Source organism: Rattus norvegicus, chromosome 20, assembly GCF_021556685.1.
Source record: "Rattus norvegicus strain SHRSP/BbbUtx chromosome 20, alternate assembly SHRSP_T2T, whole genome shotgun sequence".
Classification (NCBI taxonomy): Eukaryota; Metazoa; Chordata; class Mammalia; order Rodentia; family Muridae; genus Rattus; species Rattus norvegicus.
Window position 1 is genome coordinate 24,462,832 of NC_141553.1, and position 21,595 is coordinate 24,484,426.

At 37.5% G+C, this 21,595-nt stretch overlaps 1 protein-coding gene across 3 annotated transcripts in view; it reads right to left on the reverse strand.

The window, feature by feature from the left end:
* Window positions 1-21,595, reverse strand: part of Ctnna3 (catenin alpha 3) — a 1,520,222-nt gene that overhangs the window by 60,796 nt on the left and 1,437,831 nt on the right. For all 3 annotated transcript variants that reach the window (NM_001426985.1, XM_087597777.1, XM_087597778.1), the window contains 1 exon segment: window positions 10,837-10,942. In NM_001426985.1, coding sequence (NP_001413914.1) covers window positions 10,837-10,942 — 106 coding nt within the window.

The following is a 21,595-nucleotide window of genomic DNA, read 5'->3' on the forward strand; positions in this document are numbered from 1 at the left end:
TTGTTATCCCCCACCCTGGCACTTCAAGTCTCTGTAAGGCTGAGCGCTTCCTCTCCTACTGAGGCCAGACAAGGCAGCCCAGCTACAATGCATCCCATGCATAGGCAACAGCTTTTTGAACCCCACATTCCAATTGCTCAGGACACACATGAAGACTAAGCTGGACATCTGCTGCATCTGTGCAGGGAGGCCTAGGTCCAGCCCATATATATGTTCTTTGGTTAGTACTTCAGACTCTTAGATTCCAAGCAAGGGTACAGATTATTTGACTCCGTTGGTCTTCCTGTAGATTTCCTATCCACTTTGGGGAACAGTCCTTCCCCCTATTCTTCCTTAAGAGTTCCCAAGCTCCATCAACTGTTTGGCTGTGGTTGTCTGCATCTGGTATTTCTTATATTTTGAATAAAGAATTAGCTAACAGTGGTCTACAAACCTCTTAATGAAGATTACATTGTAGTTCAATAAAATAAAGCAAGAAAGAGCGAAAGGCAGAGTGAAAGAGAAGAAAAAAGAAAAAAAGCAGAGGAGGGGCAGGCACTAATTTCTATATAGGTTTTACTGCTGGTAAGATGTTGCTTTCAGTAGTTGAGGGCTGTCTTCACACTCAGGGATCAAACTTTGAGACAAAAGTATCTTCATCTGATGAAGAGAGGTACACCCTCAACTGTTTCCTCCTGCCAGGAAGTGCTTTTTCACTAGGTACTTCCTGCTGGGGAGGCGCCACACCTAATCTTTCAAACACACAAGGCTTAGGATCCACAAGAACATTTCAGTCAGATCTAGGTAATGCCATTTTGCAGATTTCCAAGCTTAGCTTCAAAAATAGTAAATTTGGTGGTTTAGTTTTCTTGAGTTCATTCATATAGTTGAACAATCACGTTTTCTGCATAGCATTCCTTCAAAATAACTTTGATTTTATTTATTAAAGAACCTTCTCTTTCTTCTGAATTTGTGACCATATTCATTGACAGTTATGGCCTAGGTCTGTCATGTATGTGTGCTCCTGTATAAGTCTTCAGGGAATCATGTAAATTCTGTGAGGCTGGTTCCACAACAACCCTCAATCAACAAATGAGGAATATAAGCACTGAGTAGCAGAGATGGAGTTGAACAGGATGGAGCCTTCATCCTTACCTCTATGGTTCAGAAACAATGCCACTCTACTTGTAGGCATCATTACACATAGTAAGTACAAAAACACCACTTCATTTGTAAATGTGCTTAAGTTGACCCTCTGACTTATAAATTAAAATTCTAATTAGTATAAGTTTCTTCCTTCAGGGTTATAAAACTCGTGATGAAATTTACCTTGGAACTACTGATTTGATTTGATTTTTTAATTGAAAATACAATTTTAAACATCATATTCAGATTATATTTCCCCTCCTCCATCTCCTTCTGAATCCTTTTCATAGTACCACCTCTCTCTCTCTCTCTTTCTCTCTCTCTCTCTCACACACACTCACACACACAACACACACATACACAAGCACACACACAACACACACAACACACACACATACACAAGCACACACACAACACACACAACACACACACATACACAAGCACACACACAACACACACATACACAAGCACACACACAACACACACATACACAAGCACACACACAACACACACAACACACACATATACACAAGCACACACACATACACAAGGATACAAATAGGCATCTAAAAATAATAAAAGAAAATAACAAAGTCAAACAAACTGGAATAGAACAGAAGAAACAGAATAAAAAAAACCCAAAACACAATAAACAGATACAATGCCCCCACATACCACAGTTATACATATAGACAACCCATAAAGACAAAATTAGAAACCATTTAATAAGAAAATGTTCTATAAGGTTGAAAAATTCCATTTTGAGATAAAAATCCTTCCAAAATATATTTGAGTTCATTTATGGTACCATGCAGACTGCCCTTAAGTATGGTTTGTATATCCATGAGACACTGAAGATGAAAACTGAGTTTTCTTGCAAGTGGAGATCAGTTTGTGGAGATTAACCAGTAGCCTGGTTGTCTAGAGGTGTGGGATCTGTGGGATCCCTGTAAGCAAATGTTCAATCAGATTTATCACGTTCCCAGCTCCAGAACTTTCATTTGTTAGCAAATTTATCTCAAAATTGATGAATAGATGGAGCTACAACAACAACAACAAAAGCATACTTAGTGAAGAAACCTGGACCTCAAGAGACAAATGTGGTATATTTATGCTTATCTATGGACGATAGCCAAAGTCTTCAATAAAATGGCTACAATCCATATAACCCCTAAGGTTAGGTATGGAGCAAGGGAATATAGGGACAGGAAGGATTTCTCTAGTAATGGGAAATAGAATAAACAGTTATGGGAGGGTGTGAGGAGTGTGGGGGACTGAATTTGGAGGATTAAATAGGTAAAGGGAAGGAAAGGAAGAGTAAGAGACAGGCTGACAAGAGAGACAGCTAAAACTGAGGGCTAGTTGAAGGATCCAATGGAAACCTAATAAGGTACTATCTTCTTCAAATATATGCATATTTGAAAGAAATGTCAATGGAGTCACCAAATAATGAAGCCCTAACTAAGCAATTCTTGCTACCAAATGAAACCTCCAGAGCTGGCAATGTTAGAAATCTAACCAAATTTTTGGTCATAGGGGCCCCACAGAATTCAGAACTCTAGAAAAACCAGGTTACTGATCAATCTCCACAAAGTGATGGCAAGGCCCTATTGCTGAAGTTAAGACCTATATAACTCACTGATTATGAGAGGTTGATACAGGGCTATGTAAAGTCATCACCCCAACTAACTAGTGTCCATAGTTCTGGAAGGTGCTCTCCTTGACATTAGAGAAAGATAACTACCAATCCAGCCACAAACCCTCCACTTTCAATAGCTTCGAGTTGCAAAATATGTTTATGCAATATTGGCACAAAAGTTGTGGGGGTAACCAACTACTATTTGATTGGAATTAACGCAGATCCATAAGATGAAATCCATATCAAATTGCCTGGGTAGCCAAGAACTCAGAGACTTAGTAGGACACGGACCTAAGATCAAACCAAAGACTACCACTATGCTTAAGGAACATAGCAATAAAGTTACGCTTAATGACATTCTGCTATACTCAAAGATCAGTGACTTGTCCAGCAAACATCATAGACATTTCCTCCTGCAGTAAATGAGAACCAGACCCACAGCCAGGCAATAGGTAGAAAGTGAGAAGCCTTAGAACACTCAGAACACTAATAGGATGTCTCCATCAAAACACTAAAGGCTCTGAAAACCAAATCTGAAGAAAAGGCAGAAAGATGTCAAGAGAAAGTAGGTAGAAGCTACCTAGGAAACAAGGCCTTGTGGCCACATGGGCAGATGCGTATGTGAACTGGCAGAGACTGTAGTAGGATGCACATGGCCTGCACAGGGCTAAGCAAAAGGAGGGTTCTAGTGCCAAAAGGGGAATTGAATGTGTACCCCCATTCCCAACCCAGAAGCTTCCTCCAATTGATAACTGATTCTTGAATGAATAACTAATGTTACATCCTCTCACTTTTAATACTTTTAAAATTTTTTTTCAATCTCTTCCAGGAGACTTTCTCAATACTATGTAATTCTACTAAGAAATGGATGATAGAATAGGTATGGGGTTTGAAATAAACTTCTGTAGTCCCCAGTAGTACATATTCACCTTTTTTTATAGATTTGAAGAAAATCCTGGTTATATATTTGGAAATTAGTTATTTTTTTTCACCAAAAGAAGAAAAACACCCTAACCGGTAAGTTCTAATGTTGTAGAAAGTGCTAAAGATTCTTTTTGATATCGTAAAGAAACCTTCCTATGGTTTTTAATTTCTCTGTAATATTTGTACATATGTAAAGCACTTGGCATTATAATTTCTATGAAATGGTGTCTCATGATCAAGTCAGGTCAATTGACACATCTATTTTCACAGATATCCCCATTTGTAGATATCTGAGTTGTTTTCATAGTCCTAAAATCCTAGTTAAAAGAATTATTCATTCAAAATTGAGGATAATCTTTTATTGTTTTATTGTTTTATAAGATAATATTTTGCATGTTGACTCCTGAGAAGACATTTTCTTCAAAAATAATTTTCCCAAAGAACAAGTTACCCATGTGATAAATTGAATGTTACTTTGTTTACCATAAGTGCATACATTTTATGAAGATATAAGCTATGAAAACATGAAATGTTATTTTCATAAATTTTATATTTCACACTAGGGCCATAAGCATGGATCAGTGGGTTATGGGTACTAGACACCAAGCCTAATGGCATGACCTGACTTGAATATCTAGTACCCATAACAGAGAACAGGAAAACTGATCCCTGCAAGTTATTTTTAAACCTTCATATGGATGTGCAGTGATTTGGATAGGAATCAGAGAGTGCTGCAGCTTGAGAGGGATTAAAAGGTATTGTTGTGGAATAGGGGTGGCCTTTTTGGAGGAAGTGTGTCACTGGGGGTGAGCTTTGGGGTATCAAAAGCTCAAGTGATGCACAGTGTCTCTCTTCTACTCCTGACTACAGTCAGAATGGAGAAGTCTGTGTTTTACTTCTCCAGCACCATGTCTGCCTGTGTGTTACCATTCTCCCCACCATGGTAACAATGGCCTACCCTTCTGAAGCTATAGTTTCAGATTAGCAAGTTCCAATTAAATGCTTCCCTTTATAAGAGTTGATCTGGTCATGGTGCTTCTTTACACCAATAGAGCACTGACTAAGACAGTGTGCATGTACAGTAGAGAAAAAATAAATAATAGAAAGCATGGAAATAGGGGTAAAAACACAGCAGAGTTCCCCCATAAAGTCAGTAGTGGAAACGCTACTTGAGGACCAACTCTGTATATCTAATTTTTGAGTTTATATTTGTGACACCTCGAGAAATAAATAGTAAACTCCTTTATATCTGCTTAAACTAATATTGTTTGTATCCTAAAATCTTTACAAATACATGCATTATTTTTGTTTGTTTTAGTGTTAAGTTGGATTCAAGGCCATATACTCTACAAAGGAAGTGCAAACCTGTGTCTGTCTACACCAACTCTTCCTTAGAAAGTGTACCGAAGAGTTGGCCTAACCTGCTTTTTTATGTTTTATGATAACTTCCATGGGAAACTCTCAGAAAACATACGGTTTCTAAAAAATAGATTACAATCCAAAACAGCACCCTCTTCCCTGATCCTGGACATTTGTAAATTGAGGAATTACTTGTGTTGACAGAAACTTATAGAGGTGCAATTATCTTGTACATGAAATCAGGATACGGGAAGTGTAGCAGCAATGGTAATTCAGACTAAATCTAGTAATTTGAAATGTTTTATTATTATATTCTTTCTCTATTTTTGAGAATTTCATCCATATACACAATGAAATAAGATTGCATCTTCCACCTATTACCTCCTTAATAGCTCCCTAATATACCCCCATATTACTTAATGCCTTCTCTTAAAAATTGTTTTGATAAACACTAATTCAAATTAGTGCTTCCCATATGTACCTAGGTATGCAGCTCGCTGAGTGGAACATGGAAACCCTATGGATGAGAATGCCCTCAGAAAAGGATTATCATTCTTTCCACAATTATTTTTCATACAAGCACGTGAAGAGCTATGAGGGGAAAAGTTTTCTTTACTTTTCTACTCCCATTAGTGAAATATGCCCATAATCTTATACTCATCTTATTCTCCTGGTTCCCAGGGTCACACATTTGTAGGAATGGAGGAAATGTGATGCAAAATACAACAAAGAAACAATGGGAAACTAGTGGAAGAGCATCTCTTCAAGCAGGAAACTGGCTGATGCTAGATGAGTGCCTAGTGGTCACATATTCATTATCTGTCCTGATTCATTCCTGGGGCGCCATTGAGTATTTACTTTCATGATGCAAGTGCTGATTAATCTGGACGATTGAACTCAGCATCAGCATTTGTACTTCAAATAAGTTTCAGAGAGAAAACAACATCAAAGCACACATACTGTTGCGTGATACATATGGGAATTGCATTCTTCAGGGCTATGTACTGATGATATAATGAAGGCTCTAGAATTTAATTTCCAGGATGGTTTTATTATAATGAAATGTTTAGCTCATTCCATCAGTATAGAGTAAAAGGAAATACAGCAATAATGTTTGTTAAATACCAATATAAGTTAGACTATTCTGATCCTAGTTAAATGGGTGATAATGATTTCGTAAGTATTTCCCAAGTTTTATGGTACTACAGTTCTTGAATTACCATTGAATTACCATTAATTTAACACTAAAAATCAACTTTAATGGCAATCACGATTAATTGGGAGTATTCACTCAACAACTTAGACATACTTGTTTTGACAAAGTTACAAGGAAGTGGGGGTGGACTTTGGACACAACGCCAGGGTCTTTCCCTGTTAGATGCATTACAGTTGAGTTCTTTTCATTCTACCATACACAAGAATGCATTGCACCTGGGCCTAAACAACTCTGTATCTTTTGTGCTGTACATGTAGACTGTATCATCTACTTTGGAGTGACATGGCAAATCATAGGGTAGTGTAGAGGGATTAAAAACATATGAGCCTGAGATGGGGAAGCCTGTTGTTTTACTGCCATTCTCTAGTTTGCTATTATGTTATTAATTTTCAATTTCTTTAAGAACTGTGGTGGATAATAATGCCCTGTCCTTAGAAATATACTGCGTAATTGCATGCAATCTCGGTACCAGTGCTGGGCTGTATGGAATGGCAGAGTGAAGGTCACAACATCTCAACTTAATTCTCAGGTTGAAGAAATGTTGCGTTACACCAGCAAATAAGGTTAGGTGAGGGTTTTGTAGTTCATGAATGATATGCTTCATAAAAAAGCAAATTTTATAAGTTTCAAACTATTGACAGAGAATGCAAGCATATTCACTTGATCATTGCATTAAATTAGTACTCTTTATATCATAAACTTATACAATTAAATAATCAGGTAAAGCAATTGGAAATTGAATGACTGGAGGCTTTCAGTTCTCTTTGTAAGCAGATAACAGCAATTCGGTAAGTAGTGAATTGTGCCTTGTATGTATATAAGAATTCACTATTAAATAGTGGAAGATAGAAATGGAAAATGGAAAGGAAAGCAAGCATCAAGAAGTAGTCTTCAATTAAATAGCTTTCATATCGTTTTCTCTACACATAACTCTTACACTACACAGAATAAAATTAAATTGGTCTAGCACATATATTTATATTATGACTTAACACAGTATGTACAAATACATTCTAAATTTATGTAATGTAGAATTAAAAATTGTCAATGAGCATTTTGATAGCCCATTAGAAAATAAAAAGTACAGAATCATGAAAATTGAGGTTTTAAAATTCTAGATTGAATAAAAGAGACACCAGCAGTAAAACCCTTCATAAAATTTACAAGTGTTCATTACTCTATCAATTGTGTTCTAAAAATGGTTTAAATTATTTAAGTCTAAAATGTATGTGTGCATATGTGTGTATGTATTTGTGTGCTTGTGTGTGCATATGTGTGTATATATATGTATGCAGGTATGTATGCATGTACCTCAGTCTTTGCATGGGTATGTGCATGCATGTGGGTTTGTGTGTGTGTGTGTGTGTGTGTGTGTGTGTGTGTGTGTGTGTGTGTGTGTGTGTGGTGTGTTTCTGTGAAGAAACAAGTGCATGTTCACAGGTGACCTCCCATGAAAGTCATTAAATTATCGCCATCAGATTCTCAGTCCCAGTATTGATTATTCAAACTTATATTTGTTGAGAACAGGTGTCATCTTTAGAAACTATTATGCTTGACAAAGTGTAAAAGTTTGAGGACTGTTACTCAAAATTACTAGCCAAGGGTGCTTAAGATTCTCAGAAAACATCAATGCTGATCAGAAGTTGTATGGTATTTTTTCTTCCCACCCACATAATTAGAATAATTTAAAAATGATAGCAAGATTTAGTAATATCAAAGCATGTACTCTACACTTATTTGGTCAAATTAAAGAATAAAAAATGCATCCAATAAAGGAATAGTATCTACTATATACAAATAACTTAAGAAGTTAGCCTTCAGAGAATGAAATAATCCTATTTAAAAATTGGGGTACAGAGCTATACAAAGAATTCTCAACTGAGGAATACTGAATGGCCGAGAAGCACCTAAAGAAACATCCTTAGTCATCAGGGAAATGCAAATCAAAACAACCCTAAGATACCACCTCACACCAGTCAGAATGGCTAAGATAAAAAACTCAGGTAACAGATGCTGGCGAGGATGTGGAGAAATAGGAACACTTCTTCATTGTTGGTGGAAATGCAAGCTGGTACAACTGCTCTGGAAATCATCCTGGTGGTTCCTCAGAAAATTGGACATAGTATTAACTGAGGACCCAGCTATACCACTCCAGGGCATACACCCAAAAGGTGCTTCAACATATAACAAGGACACATGCTCCACTATGTCCAGAGCAGCCTTATTCATAATAGCCAGAAGCTGGAAAGAACCCAGATGTCCTTCAACAGAGGGATACAGAAAATGTAGTATATTTACACAATGGCGTATTACTTAGCTATTAAAAACAATGACTACATGAAATTCTTAGGCAAATAGATGGAGCTAGAAAATACCATCCTGAGTGAGGTAAAAGAACACAGAGGGTATGCACTCACTGATAAGTGGATATTAGCCCCAAAGCTCAGAATACCCAAGAAACAATTCACAGACCATATGAAGCTCAAGAAGAGGGAAAACCCAAATGTGGATACTTCAGTCCTTTTTAAAAGGGGGAACAAAATACTCACAGGAGGAAATTCGGGGACAAAGAATGGAGCAGAGGCTGAAGAAAAGGCCATCCAGAGACTGCCCCCCCACCCGTGGATCCATTGCATATGCAGACATTATACCCAGTCACTATTGCTTATACCAAGTGCTTGCTGACAGGAGCCTGATATGGATATCACCTGAGAGGCTCTACCACAGCCTTACTGATACAGATGAGGATGCTTACTACTAACCATCATACTGAGGAATTCCCAATGGAAGAATTAGAGAAAGGACTGAAGGAGCTGAAGGGGTTTGCAACCCCACAGGAAGAACAATAATATCAACCAACCAGACCCCCAGAGCTCCGAGGGACTTAACCACCATCCAAAGAGTACTCGTGGAGGGACCCATGGCTCCAGTCACATATGTAGCAGAGGATGGCATTGTCCGACACCAATGGGAGGTCATGTGAAATCTCATTTCCCCAGTGTAGGAAAATTTCAGGGTGTTGAGGTGTGCGTGGGTGGGACTGGGGGCATCTTCACAGAAGCAGGGGAGGGGGAGATGGAATGAGAAAGGGCAGAAAGAGGATAACATTTGAAATTTAGATACATAAAATACTCAACAAAAATAAAATAATAAACAATGTGATGTAAAATTAAAAATGATAATTTTTAACCTCTTACCGTTATACACTCTAAAACAAACAGGAGCGCAAAGCTAGGAAATATTTAGTACTTAAGGAGCCTTACTATACACATATATGTCTAAAATATTATACTTTCATTTCTCACTAATATTTAGTCTCTCTCGTGGAAGTAACTGCAATATTTGAAAATAACACAGATTATGTACAAGAATGAGTTCTGTGTATTAGATTAGGAAATTCTGAACTTCAAATGACAACGTTTGTTTTTTAGATGTAAATGCTAAGTTCTGTGTCAGAAACTCTTAGCTTAATTTCTTGCACAAGAAGTACTTCAAATTTATGATGGTCTCAGATTTTCAAGGAAATTTATATAGTCTTAACTTTTTGAGAACCCTTACTCTGAAAGTCAGAAATTTCAAGTCTTGTCAAATCCAAAAACTATTTGAGAGCCATGTTTGCTTCTGGAATTTCAAATGATCAATGTTCAATCTACGTTACATAACAGATTAATATAATTTTTAAATGTTTCAAGTAGCAAGCTATTGATACAAATAGTGCACACCCAAGAAATTCAAAAGAAATTTTCTCTGGCAGTTTTCTCTGACATTTGTTCCTTCTCCATATACCCACAAATACAGTATCTATCATTACATTTTCTCACGTTCCCACAGAGTATGTATAAAGAGAGAGACAGGAGCAATCAAACTAAAAAGCATCTCTCGGTATATAAGCGAGACATAATATGACCTATATGGAAAATCAAAGTGGTATTTCCCCTCCAGAGAAATATTAGCTGTGAAGTTAAATATGATAATGAGTATATACTAAATGTATTCACATTGCACCCCTGTCTGAAGTATTAATTTCTCACTATTCCAATAACTTTATAATATGAACACTGTTTAAAAAGGAGTTTTAAAATCTGTGAAAAACACAAGGGAAAGCAATGAGCGATGTGCAGAAACACCAGTCCAAGAGTTACATAACGCCTACGATTGAAGTCTCTACTTTACTGTCCTAATAATGCCGCAAGGTGTCAACGTCAAACAGCTAACAGTTTAGAAGATAAAAAATGTGAACTGCTCATTAATATCAAGGAAAAGAGAGACACCCATTATGACACTGTAGCCAATTAAAAAATTTAGTTCATTTCAACCTGATAAAGCTGATGTTAAAATAAAGTATATTCCAAGTTTATATATATTTTTTTCTAAAACTAATCTTACTTTCTCAGAGTTAGTCTCACAAGTTGCATAATTATAATGTTGTATACATTTTTGAAACTCTAATATAGGAAGCAAATGTATTTGATAGCGTTTAAAAAACTGGTCACCCAGCTTTGCTCTCATCAATAACTAAGCAGAAAAGAGAAAACAGCAAAGATTTTCCTCGGTCTCTTTGTAAGTAGCTCACCTGGTTAGCAATCTGCCGAGCAAGAACATCCATCCTTGATCCGGACTCGGATATCATTTTGGCTGCATAGATTACATCAGTGGTATGCTTTAGTGGTCCTTTGCCCCTGAAAATAAATGGTACATTGTAGCTTTGTTGCATCATATGTAGATTAAAAATAATGAATATACATATATTAAAACATATTTTATTAATTTTAGTCACTTTTAGTGTGTATAAATGTTTGTGTGTGTGTGTGTGTGTGTGTGTGTGGGTGGGTGGGTGTGGGTGTATGTGTAGGTGTCTGCGGTTCCCCTGGATCTGGTAGTATGGGCTGTTGTCAGCTACCCCACAAGAGAGCTGGGAACAGAACTTGGGTCCTCTATAACTATTCAAGCAACTCCTAATAACTGAGCAACTTCTCCAGCCCCAATAAGTAGATATCTATACGGACATGAATAACAGACTTATAACCCAAAATAATAGTAATTAGACTTATGATTTTCTTCTTAGATAAACCCAAAATATATTAAATTCTAGTCTTTAAAGAAAAAATCTATGGTATCAAAATTTAGACAATAATATTAACAAGAAGAATAGGATTGGACTTTAATTTCATCTTTTTTAATTATAGTAAAACTTCGAGGCTTAATGTCCCAGGGTGGAAGGGATATCCAGGGTGAGGTCACCCATTTGAAGGTAAAAGGGAAAAATTCTGCAAGGGGGACCAGGAGGGGGCAGCATTTGGCATCTAAATAAATAAAACAATTAATCGATAAAATTACTCAGTTTAGATATATCTCGGTGGACCCAGGTATGTAATGCAAATATCATTTATAGTCCAGATATATACATTCAACCTTGTCTTGTGAGAAGTCAGGCTACTCCTTATTTTTCTCTCTTAACCCATTTCAGATATTTTTAAACTTTTAAATTGATTTTTCATGAATTTCACACCGTACCCTCCAAAGCACTCATCTTCCCATCCCACAGTCCTGCATATCTGGACCCTGGCCCTTGCAATATCCCACCCAAAAGAAAACAGAACAAACAAACAAACAAACCAGAAATGCTCCAGCACTGCATAGATGGGGTTGGTCAGTTCTCCAGCGCTCTTGTGCCTCCTGTGCCACCAGGGCCTGTTGGGAGCGATGCTCTTAAAGCCCTCCATTATTGATGTTATTATTATGGTTAGAATTAAGTATGACTAGGTTCATGGAAAATCCCCAGCCAGCTGCAGAAGACTAATACAAATCTGGTGGTCAGGATGATTAATGAAATGATAAAGTTGTGACCTTGCTGAGAAATACATCTGACGTCAAGATACCCAATGTGATGACCCGTAACCTTTCTGAAAAACCAACATGCTGCTGACCAATAGATATGACAAAACTTTGACCTTTCTAACATCCTGTCAACATCAGCCGATTCCCTGAGCACATGAATATTGTGTCCTTGGCCTGCGTAAATGTTTCTTACTTCCCCCCTCCCTCTGTTACCCCTGTTATGGTATAATTCAGCCTTGGGGAAAAATAAAATTGTTGCCTTGATCAGGCTTGTCTTGGCATCCTTCTTTGCGTCTCTTGTCCCCCATTCTCTTCCAGGTACCCTCAGCGCCCTCATTGACAAGGGCCAGCTCTCCAGCTTTGCCCAGGTGAGGGGTAGGGCCAGCTGATTTTGTCCAGTTCTTCCAGCTAGTTGCCTTATGCTTTTAATCACATAATCTTTTCCCTATAATCAATTCAAATACAAAGCTGAGCTCAAGAAATGTGTGATTTAGGACCTTTAGCACTGTATTATAAATTAAGACTTCTTAACTCTGTGGATCCCACAGTACACCAGTGCAGCTTTAAGGAACAGATACTTTCGGACTAACCTAAGTTACTCCATTTATTTCACCAGCAACTCAAAGGGTAAGGCTGTCCAATTTGCTGCAATGAGTTTGATGTTTTCCTGTTTGCTTGTTTTGGGGGTTTTTTTTGTTTGTTTGTTTGTTTGTTTGTTTCCAGATCAAAATGAGTTTGGGCACAACTGATCAGGAATACTGAAAAGGTGTGCTCCCTGTTTCATTGGAGAGACGAGCCATCCTTTGTTTTTGATAAATGCGTATTATAAAACTGATTGCTGCATGTATGCCAAGCTACATGCCCATCTTTGTTGGTAAGAGAAGAAGCCAGTTGCGGGTAGCAGATTGGCGGGTAGCCAACTGGTAGGAAGTGGACTGGCAGCCTCTGTAGCACTCCTCGACCCTTGCTCTCAGTTGTCTACTGATCAGTTCTATCACAGGAGAAAGAAAAAGAGCAACTTGGGTACAGAAGGAGAACATGGCTGCAGCCTCAGAGAATCCCAGGAAGTAAGTGGGTCTTGAGAATACACTTTGTGTATTGGATCCTTTATAATTTTTATTGTTCCTCTCATTTTACCCTAAATCTACTTTTTTCCACTTATACAGCTCCCCCTGCTCCCAGAATAAGGAAAGGCAAAATAAAACAAAATTAAAAAAGAGAATTATGTCAGAGTTTTTTTGTTTTTGTTTTTTTGTTGTTGTTGTTTTTCTTTGTAAAAACCTACGCTCACATTGCTTGGGGTGTTTCTTTAAAAAAAAAAAAGACAAAAGACATAAAAACAAAAAAACACTCACCACTGTGTGTAATCAATGTGTGCCTCTTTATCTTCAGGGTTGGTACAGCATTCAAGAAACAGAGACTTTCTAAGGATTAACTGAGTTTATTTCTCCAACGTGCCCTAAATTGCTTTAAAGTATGGATTTGAAAATAGAACATGCTACAACCTTAAGATATTTATGGCTCATGATACAACCTGTATAAAAATAAGATCACTGTCATGATCTACCAGAGGGGCCAGGTAAGAATGATGTGCCCATCTTATATTTCTGCAGGGTTCCATTTGTTTCTGTAGAAGTGCTGAGTCTGATACGAGAAGAGGAGGAAGTAAAAAGATACTTGTCTGCATTTTATACTAAAGTGAATCAGGTATCTCCAAATTTCTGTCTTTTTTACCAGCCTACATGAGGTATGTGCATGTGGAATAGGATTGTAAAAGATGTGCCTTACTATATCTTGTTACCTGAAAAATAAATTGGTGAACGCTGAGCAAAGGTAGCCATCCCATCCATGTATAACTTCCCCCAATTCCCACCCTCCACTGAGGAACAGGACACCGACTCCCAAATGCCGATCTTTAGATTCAGATCCTTATCCCTAGAAGACAATGAGCCCGTAAGGCGTGATTTACAAGAATGATTTCGCAGTTGTTTGTATTTTAGTGCTAATTGGGTCCCCAAAACTAGAGGGTCTGGATGTAGCTTCTGGAAACCTGCCCCCAGTTAATTTTGATTGGTCAATAAAGATGCCAGAAGCCAATAGCTGCGGAGGAGGGTTTATGGTTCTTGGGACCAGGAGGAGGAGGAAGGGGAGAAACATGGTGACTGCCATGGAAGGGTAATAATGTGCCAGAGGGAGAAGCAGAGCCACAATAAAAAGGAGCCAAGAGAAGATGGCCTGAGGGCTGCTCAGTTTGGTCAAGAGCAGCCAAGATAGAACGCAGAAATTATTAAGTAGTTACTTGGAGTTATGGGCGGGAGGTAGATTCTAATGACATTGAGGCCAGGCAGCTGCCCAGCTACTGTGCTGATTTAGGCATATTAAAATATAAAGGCTGCGTGTGTGTCTTTCATTCAAGAACATAAATGATTGAGTTTGTATTAACCCCGCATCAGGATTTATTTAAACTACTAATATATGACTATTCTGTGATGTTCTAGAAAAAGGGAGGGGGAGTTAGGAGTCATGTGAGTATAACAATGAGACAGGAAGGGTAAGAAAAGAAAAAGACTTTGGTTAGACAAGTCAGGATGAAAATAGATGGGGAGGTAGAATCTTCATCGGTGCTTCAGGTACACCTTAGCTTGAAGGTAATAATAGAAACAAAAGTGCCAAGTATGACAGATATCAGAGAAATATATTTACTCAGTAGATGTTACAGTTAGTTTTTGAGTCAACATGACAAAAGCTGGAATCCTCTGGTATAGGAAACTCTAGTTGATAAAATACCTCTATCAGATGGGCCTGTAGGCAAGGCTGTGGGAGACATTCTTAGTTAATGATTGGTATTAGAATGCCCCGCCTTTTCTGTAGGTGGTGCCATCCCATGCAGGTGGTTTTGGCTTTTATGAGAAAGCAAACTGAGCAAACTGTGGGAGCAAGTCAGTAAGCAGCATCCCTCCATGGTCTATGCTTTAGCTCCTGCTTCCGGGCTCCTACTTTGCTTCCATTTCTGCCTTGGCATTCCTGAATGATGATCTGAGATTGGGAAGTGTAACCCAACTCTCTCTTTGTTCTCTAGGTTGCTTTTGATTATAATCTTTATCAAAAATGAAAATAGAAATTAATACATGTTGTAGTCCCATGTTGTAATTTAAAAAAAAAAAGGGCAGATTCACACGAAGTTAAATAATCCAAGACTCCTGCATCTGTAAGCTAAATACTGCAGTGTGTATTCCCTGAGTATATATCCCTAAACCATTTCATTTCTCCTTTCCTATAATTCCTTTCAAAACCATTATAAGCAAGATTTCCTCTAAAAATAAACCAGAGAAAATTTAAAAAATGGCTGTGTGTGTAACACAATGAAAATCTGGCCTCAGAAATGGTTATACCCACATGCCTGAACTGCTGACATAGGTTTCTTAGCAACTCTAAAAAAATCAACACTAATTGTTACAATATTTGAATTGCTCTTATCAAATTTGCTTTATGCATCAGGGAGGACTAGAAGTTATGTACGTGGTTATGTTCAAGTAAGGAATTGCATTTCATTATCTCTATGTCTCTCCAGAGAAAGTTAAACTTAAATAAAGCTGTCTAAGCTCCCAAAAGACAATGCATCAAATTTCAAGGTCTAAAACAATGGACAAAGGTTGTTTCTAAGGACAGCAGCCAAGCCTCTTGCAGCTTAAATAATAATAAGAATTGTATCTATAGAATGCAACTAATGGACCCTTATTTTCAAAATAAGTTATGTTCCTGCATGAAAATCCTAGGATAATGAAGGAGAAATTACTTCTAGCTCCAAATATAAACCTTGTTATGAGAACAGGATCTTAAAAGTCATAATAAGCTTGGAACCTTCAAGTGACGATAATACACAATGACAGACCACAGTCACTCCCTGCCCCTCCTTCGTAATTAGATGTATCGCCCGGCAATCTTCCGTCTGAGTGCCAAATAAAATACACATTTTATAAATGATTCTTTATCGTGCCAAACTTCCAGACCAAGCTGCAATTACGGAAACTATGACAGATTTCTAACATTCTCGGCCTGAAACGTGCTATGAAATGAAGGCTTTTCAAATTGGGGGATGCATTCAGAGGCTGTCTGCGGCCTTCGCCTTCATAATGGACCAGCACAATTTCTTGCCATCAAAGGGTGCCTTAAATCAGAGTTACAGCCTATAGAGAAAGACACCAAAGGAAAGAGAGGGGAGAAAGTGAAGTACCTGGAAATATTTTTAAAAGCCAGAGGTCAAGAAATTTTTAAATAGAAATTGATGAAAATAATTATGTATAACCCGACACGGAAGGCATTGAGGAAGGGCCTTCCTAACCACTGACTAGATGAGCTCATGCCTGCTTGCTTCCCTTTCACCATGCATGTATTTAAAGAACATCTTGGTGTATATAATTCATCTTCTAAATTAAAAAAAAAAGTACTTGTACAAGTATGAAGACATCAGTATGAGTTAGCAGAACCCCATAAAGCTAGACCTTTATCAATCCCAGCACTCCTATGAAAACATAAGATGTGTATACAGGAGAATGAACCAGAACCCAGAGGCCAGCTCCCATGTACACACCATTAGAGAAAAAGAGTGACCCTGTCGAAAATAAGGTAGAAGGTGAAGGCTGTTACCATACATGTGCTGTGGTATGTGATTACCTGCATTCACACATTTGAATGAACTCATAAAAACATATCCAAATTCCTATATATGTATATGAATATATGGGATATATATGATATAATATACACAAAGAACAAGTTTTAAATTGTATGGCAGATGATCTAATGACAGTGAAATACAGATAACATAGATTTTATCTTATTTAGGTGGGTGAAGAAAGTTCTTTGGAAAGTCAGTTTATTCATTGAGCAAACGCCTCCTGACACTTTCTACCATTATTCTGTTCTTAACCATCACATGTTTTTATATAGAGACACCTTTCTTTCTCTTTAGATTTAGTAAACAATACACAAACTATGAAACATAGAGTCCCACTTGTCAAGGACCTGGCTTAATAGAAATAGCACTGAATCATTTCATCTTCTGTTTTCAGAGAAAAGGAGTAACATTCAACTTATTTGGTGTTTTAAATTAACAATTAAACATAAAAGAGAAGGCTTATTGTATTGTTTATATTTATCTATATCTTTGATAATATTATCCCCATTTATGAGACTGAAATCCTCAATCCTCTTTTTTCTTTGACATCAATGATCTTTATATATGAGATGAAAACCATATCACATATTTTCTCATTATAATGAACACACTTATTTTCCTCATTCTCAACAGTTCTATATACATTATTTTATAGTTATTATCACTTCTCTGTAGTTTAATGTGAAAAATTTCCCCATACAAATCTATGTTTGAATACTTGGAGGCATTATTTTGGAAGTTTGTAGGACTTTCAAACATAGGGACTAGCTGGCTGAGTTTAGGACATTAGAGTTAGGGTTGGGGTTAGGGTTAAGTTTCAGTCTGGCTCTCTACTGCTTGATTTTCAAGGACATGAGAGTCACCACATGATCCCGTCACTCCCATTCATGCTGCCCCAAATTCTATGCTCCATTCCCCCATCACTATAGACTGTAATCCATGAAACCATTAGCCAAATGAACCCTCCCTCTCCTGTGCAATTTTTGTCAGGAATTTAGCTACAATAGCCAGAAAAGCAATGAGTATATATCTAATTTATTTTCTGCTGTCGTGATTAAAGACTGTGATCAAGATCAAACTAGGGGAGGAAAGGATTTGTCCAAATTATTCTTGTAGGTCCATTGTTGAGAAAAGTTAGGGCAAAAATTTGTAGCAGAAACCATGGAAGAAAGTTGGATAGATAGATAGATAGATAGATAGATAGATAGATAGATAGATAGATAGATAGATAGATAATAGATAGATAGATAGATAGATAGATAGATAGATAGATAGATAGATACATAGATAGATAGATACATAGATAGGTAGGTGAATGGATAAAGGATTTTATACGTGTGTGTGTGTGTGTGTGTATGTGTGTGTGTGTGTGTGTGTGTGTGAGAGAGAGAGAGAGAGAGAGAGAGAGAGAGAGAGAGAGAGAGAGAGAGGGAGGGAGGGAGGGAGAGAGAGGGAGAGAGAGAGAGAGAGTCCTAATACCAAGTATAACAGAATGACTAAAACATGGTCCATAAGCTCTATGGGAGAGATAGGACTGCTTTTATCTTTCATGTCTGATCTGGTTTTACTTCTCCTTTCTAAATTTAAAACACTGCACTCAAACTTACACCCAACTTATGCTATATTTAATGAAAATTTATACCTCACTAAAAGTATACCTTACTAAATAGAAAATAGAGCTTTCATTTAACCTTCATGCTAGATGTTGCTATTTATTAATTTTGATATTAAAGTTAGAACAGAAATAAAGTAGAATTAAAATGGGTTTAGGCCATTCATTTTGTTCACATCCTGTAACTAGTAGCCAAGTTGTCTTAACTGCCCTGAGCTTGCTTTCCAATAACTAAGGTAATGAACATATTTACCACATGGTTAAAAAAAATGGAAACAAATGTATCCCATGTTATTTGTAACATAACAACTGTTCATGAAATATTATTCTTTCTTTAGCATGTTGACAAAAATTAATTTTTAGAGATTAACCTTTTTATTTAAAATATTCTATATTTCTCTATCAGTATATGTATGGTCTTTGTGAGTGTGTGCATGTGTATGTATGTGTGTGTGCCACATTTGTAGGCTCCAGAAAATGAAGGGTCTTCAGGAGCTAAAATTCTAAGGGGTTGTGTACCACCTGATGTGGATGCTGGAAACTGAACTCTTTTTCTGCAAATCACTATGTGTTCTTAATTGTTTAGCCATGCTAAAGTCCGACTTTTTTTTTTAAACCTAAAAACTGCACTGCATTTCAGACAATATCAACTGAGTTAATTACATCAAGTTACTTCCTTTGGTTCTGCTGAAAACGTTGCTTATTATAACCACAGCTATGGTTTACCAATAAAGAAAAAAATCATCAAATATAGACAGACCATATCTATGTTTGTAAAAGCATTGTTTTTATACACGATTATGTAAGCACTCGTTTAGTGTTTATTTTCATTTATTAACAAAATTTCCGTCAGCTCTAACTTCCTAGTATATGTGATTTAGTTCTACAAAGGATTGCCAGAATACACCTCTTTTCAGTCCTCTGTTAGGTCCAAGTAAAAAGAATTGTAATTGTCATGAAAGCCACCCGAGCCTAATAAGATGCAGGGCTCCTCCACATTTCAGACCTGAGGCCCCTTTTGTGCCTTTCTTTTGAAAGACTATAAAAGTCTTTGGAAAACCAATGAGTTTGTAGTCAGATCTCAATTGGCTTCTAAGAATAATGAACATTCTACAGAATGAGCTTCATTCTAAAAAGGAATTTCTCTTACGTCTCATATTTATCATCTGACCTAACTATACAAAGAACACTGAAGTAGCCTCAACTTATCCCTCTCCCATGTCATCATCAGTGAGCTATTTGAGAACCCCACGGTCTTTTAGGACCTAGAACTATATTCCTTAAAGTATCAAAAACACTGGGAACCAGAAATCTAATGGTGAAAATTAAGAGAACGAACGATCTGAGAGGAAACTGTGATTTCAGGATAAGAACACTCCCATCCACATTCCCCAATCTAGCATCTTGGAGAATCATGTAATATTGGGAAATATTTCCAATTGGTCCCATATTAAAAAAAATAGCTGGTAAGCTCTCAGCATCATCTCTTCATATATTTCATATGGGCCCCCAAATCCTATAAATATTTGTTCCACTTTACTACTATCCAAAGCAAATAAACAAATATACTTTTTGAAAATTTGGTTGACAGAAAAAAACAAAACCAAAAACCAGAAAGAGCCACGGCCCTTCAGCCAACATGCCTCCTTCAGAAAATCTCCTGTCACCTATTTGAGTGAGAAGTTAGTCACTGCTGTCTGCTGTTTTATTACTGGTGTATGTGTGTGTGTGTGTGTGTGTGTGTGTGTGTGTGTGTGTGTGTGTGTGTGTGAGAGAGAGAGAGAGAGAGAGACAGAGACAGAGACAGAGACAGAGACAGAGACAGACAGAGACAGACAGAGACAGACAGAGAGACAGAGACAGACAGAGAGACAGAGACAGACAGACAGAAACAAAGAGACAGGGAGAGACAGACAAGACTGACAGAGAAAGAGAGGAGGGGGAGAGGAGAGGTAAGATAGAGAAACAGAAAGACACAGAAAGAGACTGTGATGGAGAGACAGACAAAGCAAGGGGAGGTAGACAGAAACAGAAGATAGAGAAATAGAGACAAGAGACAGAGAGACAGAGAGAGAAAAGAAAGGGAGAAAGGGAGAGGGGGAGGCAGAGAGAAGGGGAAAGAGGGGGGAAGGTAGTCAGGAGAGAGAGGGGGATAAGGAGAGAGAGAAAGAGAGAGAGGGGAAGACTGTGGGTTGACTGTAGAGACTCCATTAGTAAAATCCACCAACAAGTTTTTTATAAAATTGAGATAAAAATAAATTCTTTCAGTGCCTTCAAGTCCCCAAGTTCTGCTCACCTATTAGTGCTATATCTAGTTCCAGAAAACATGGGAAGCTACGAACTTGATGGCGGTGGAAAAAAAAAACAAGGCCAATAAATGAAAACAGCTAAACTCTTAGGGTAAAGGGCAAAAGTAGAATTAAAGAGAAGTAATTCTCTAATGAAGTCTATTTATTTTAAAATTGTGAATGGAACTGAGGTCATTCAGATGGACAAGTAAGTGGGTAATTTTCTTATGCAAAGAAAATTTCTCTAGATTTCATTGTGGAAAAAAACCAATTGTTAAATTTTTACTGAAAATACTTTGAATACAAAGCTTACCCTGTGGTTATCATGTTCTATAAAAGTCATATTGCTTAAGATATTACTCAGTTGTCACATGCAGTACTACGGGGTGGAGCTGTGGAGGTTTGCATGTTGTCAATTTATTATTTATTCTATTCATATTTTAAGTACTTGTGGAACCATGTGCTATGCAGGTTCTTCTGTGGAACACACCCATTCTACGTCCAAAGTTCATTGCAGAGAACCGTATATTAGTTGTTCCAAGGTTCTTCACTCTGCTCCAAAGGATGTAAATACAGGTAAGTTTAAGGTGAGTGACAAGAAAGACGAGTCATTAGTACCTTGGGCATTTCATATGGTAATATCCTGGGCAACCTCCACACATGCACCATCAAGCACCAGAATCCCACTGAAAAGCTGTATGGAATATTTTCAGTAGTGTAAAATTAGAGTTAACCATCCACTCCTTTTGTCGTTGTTGTCTTTTTCTTTGCATTTTTATTGGATTGTTTATGTATTTACATTTCCAACGCTATCCCCTTTCCCGATTCCCCCATCTCCCATCATCCCTTTCCCTGCTTCTATGAGCATGCTCCCCTTTGCACCCACCCACTCCCACCTAACCGCCCCTACACTGGG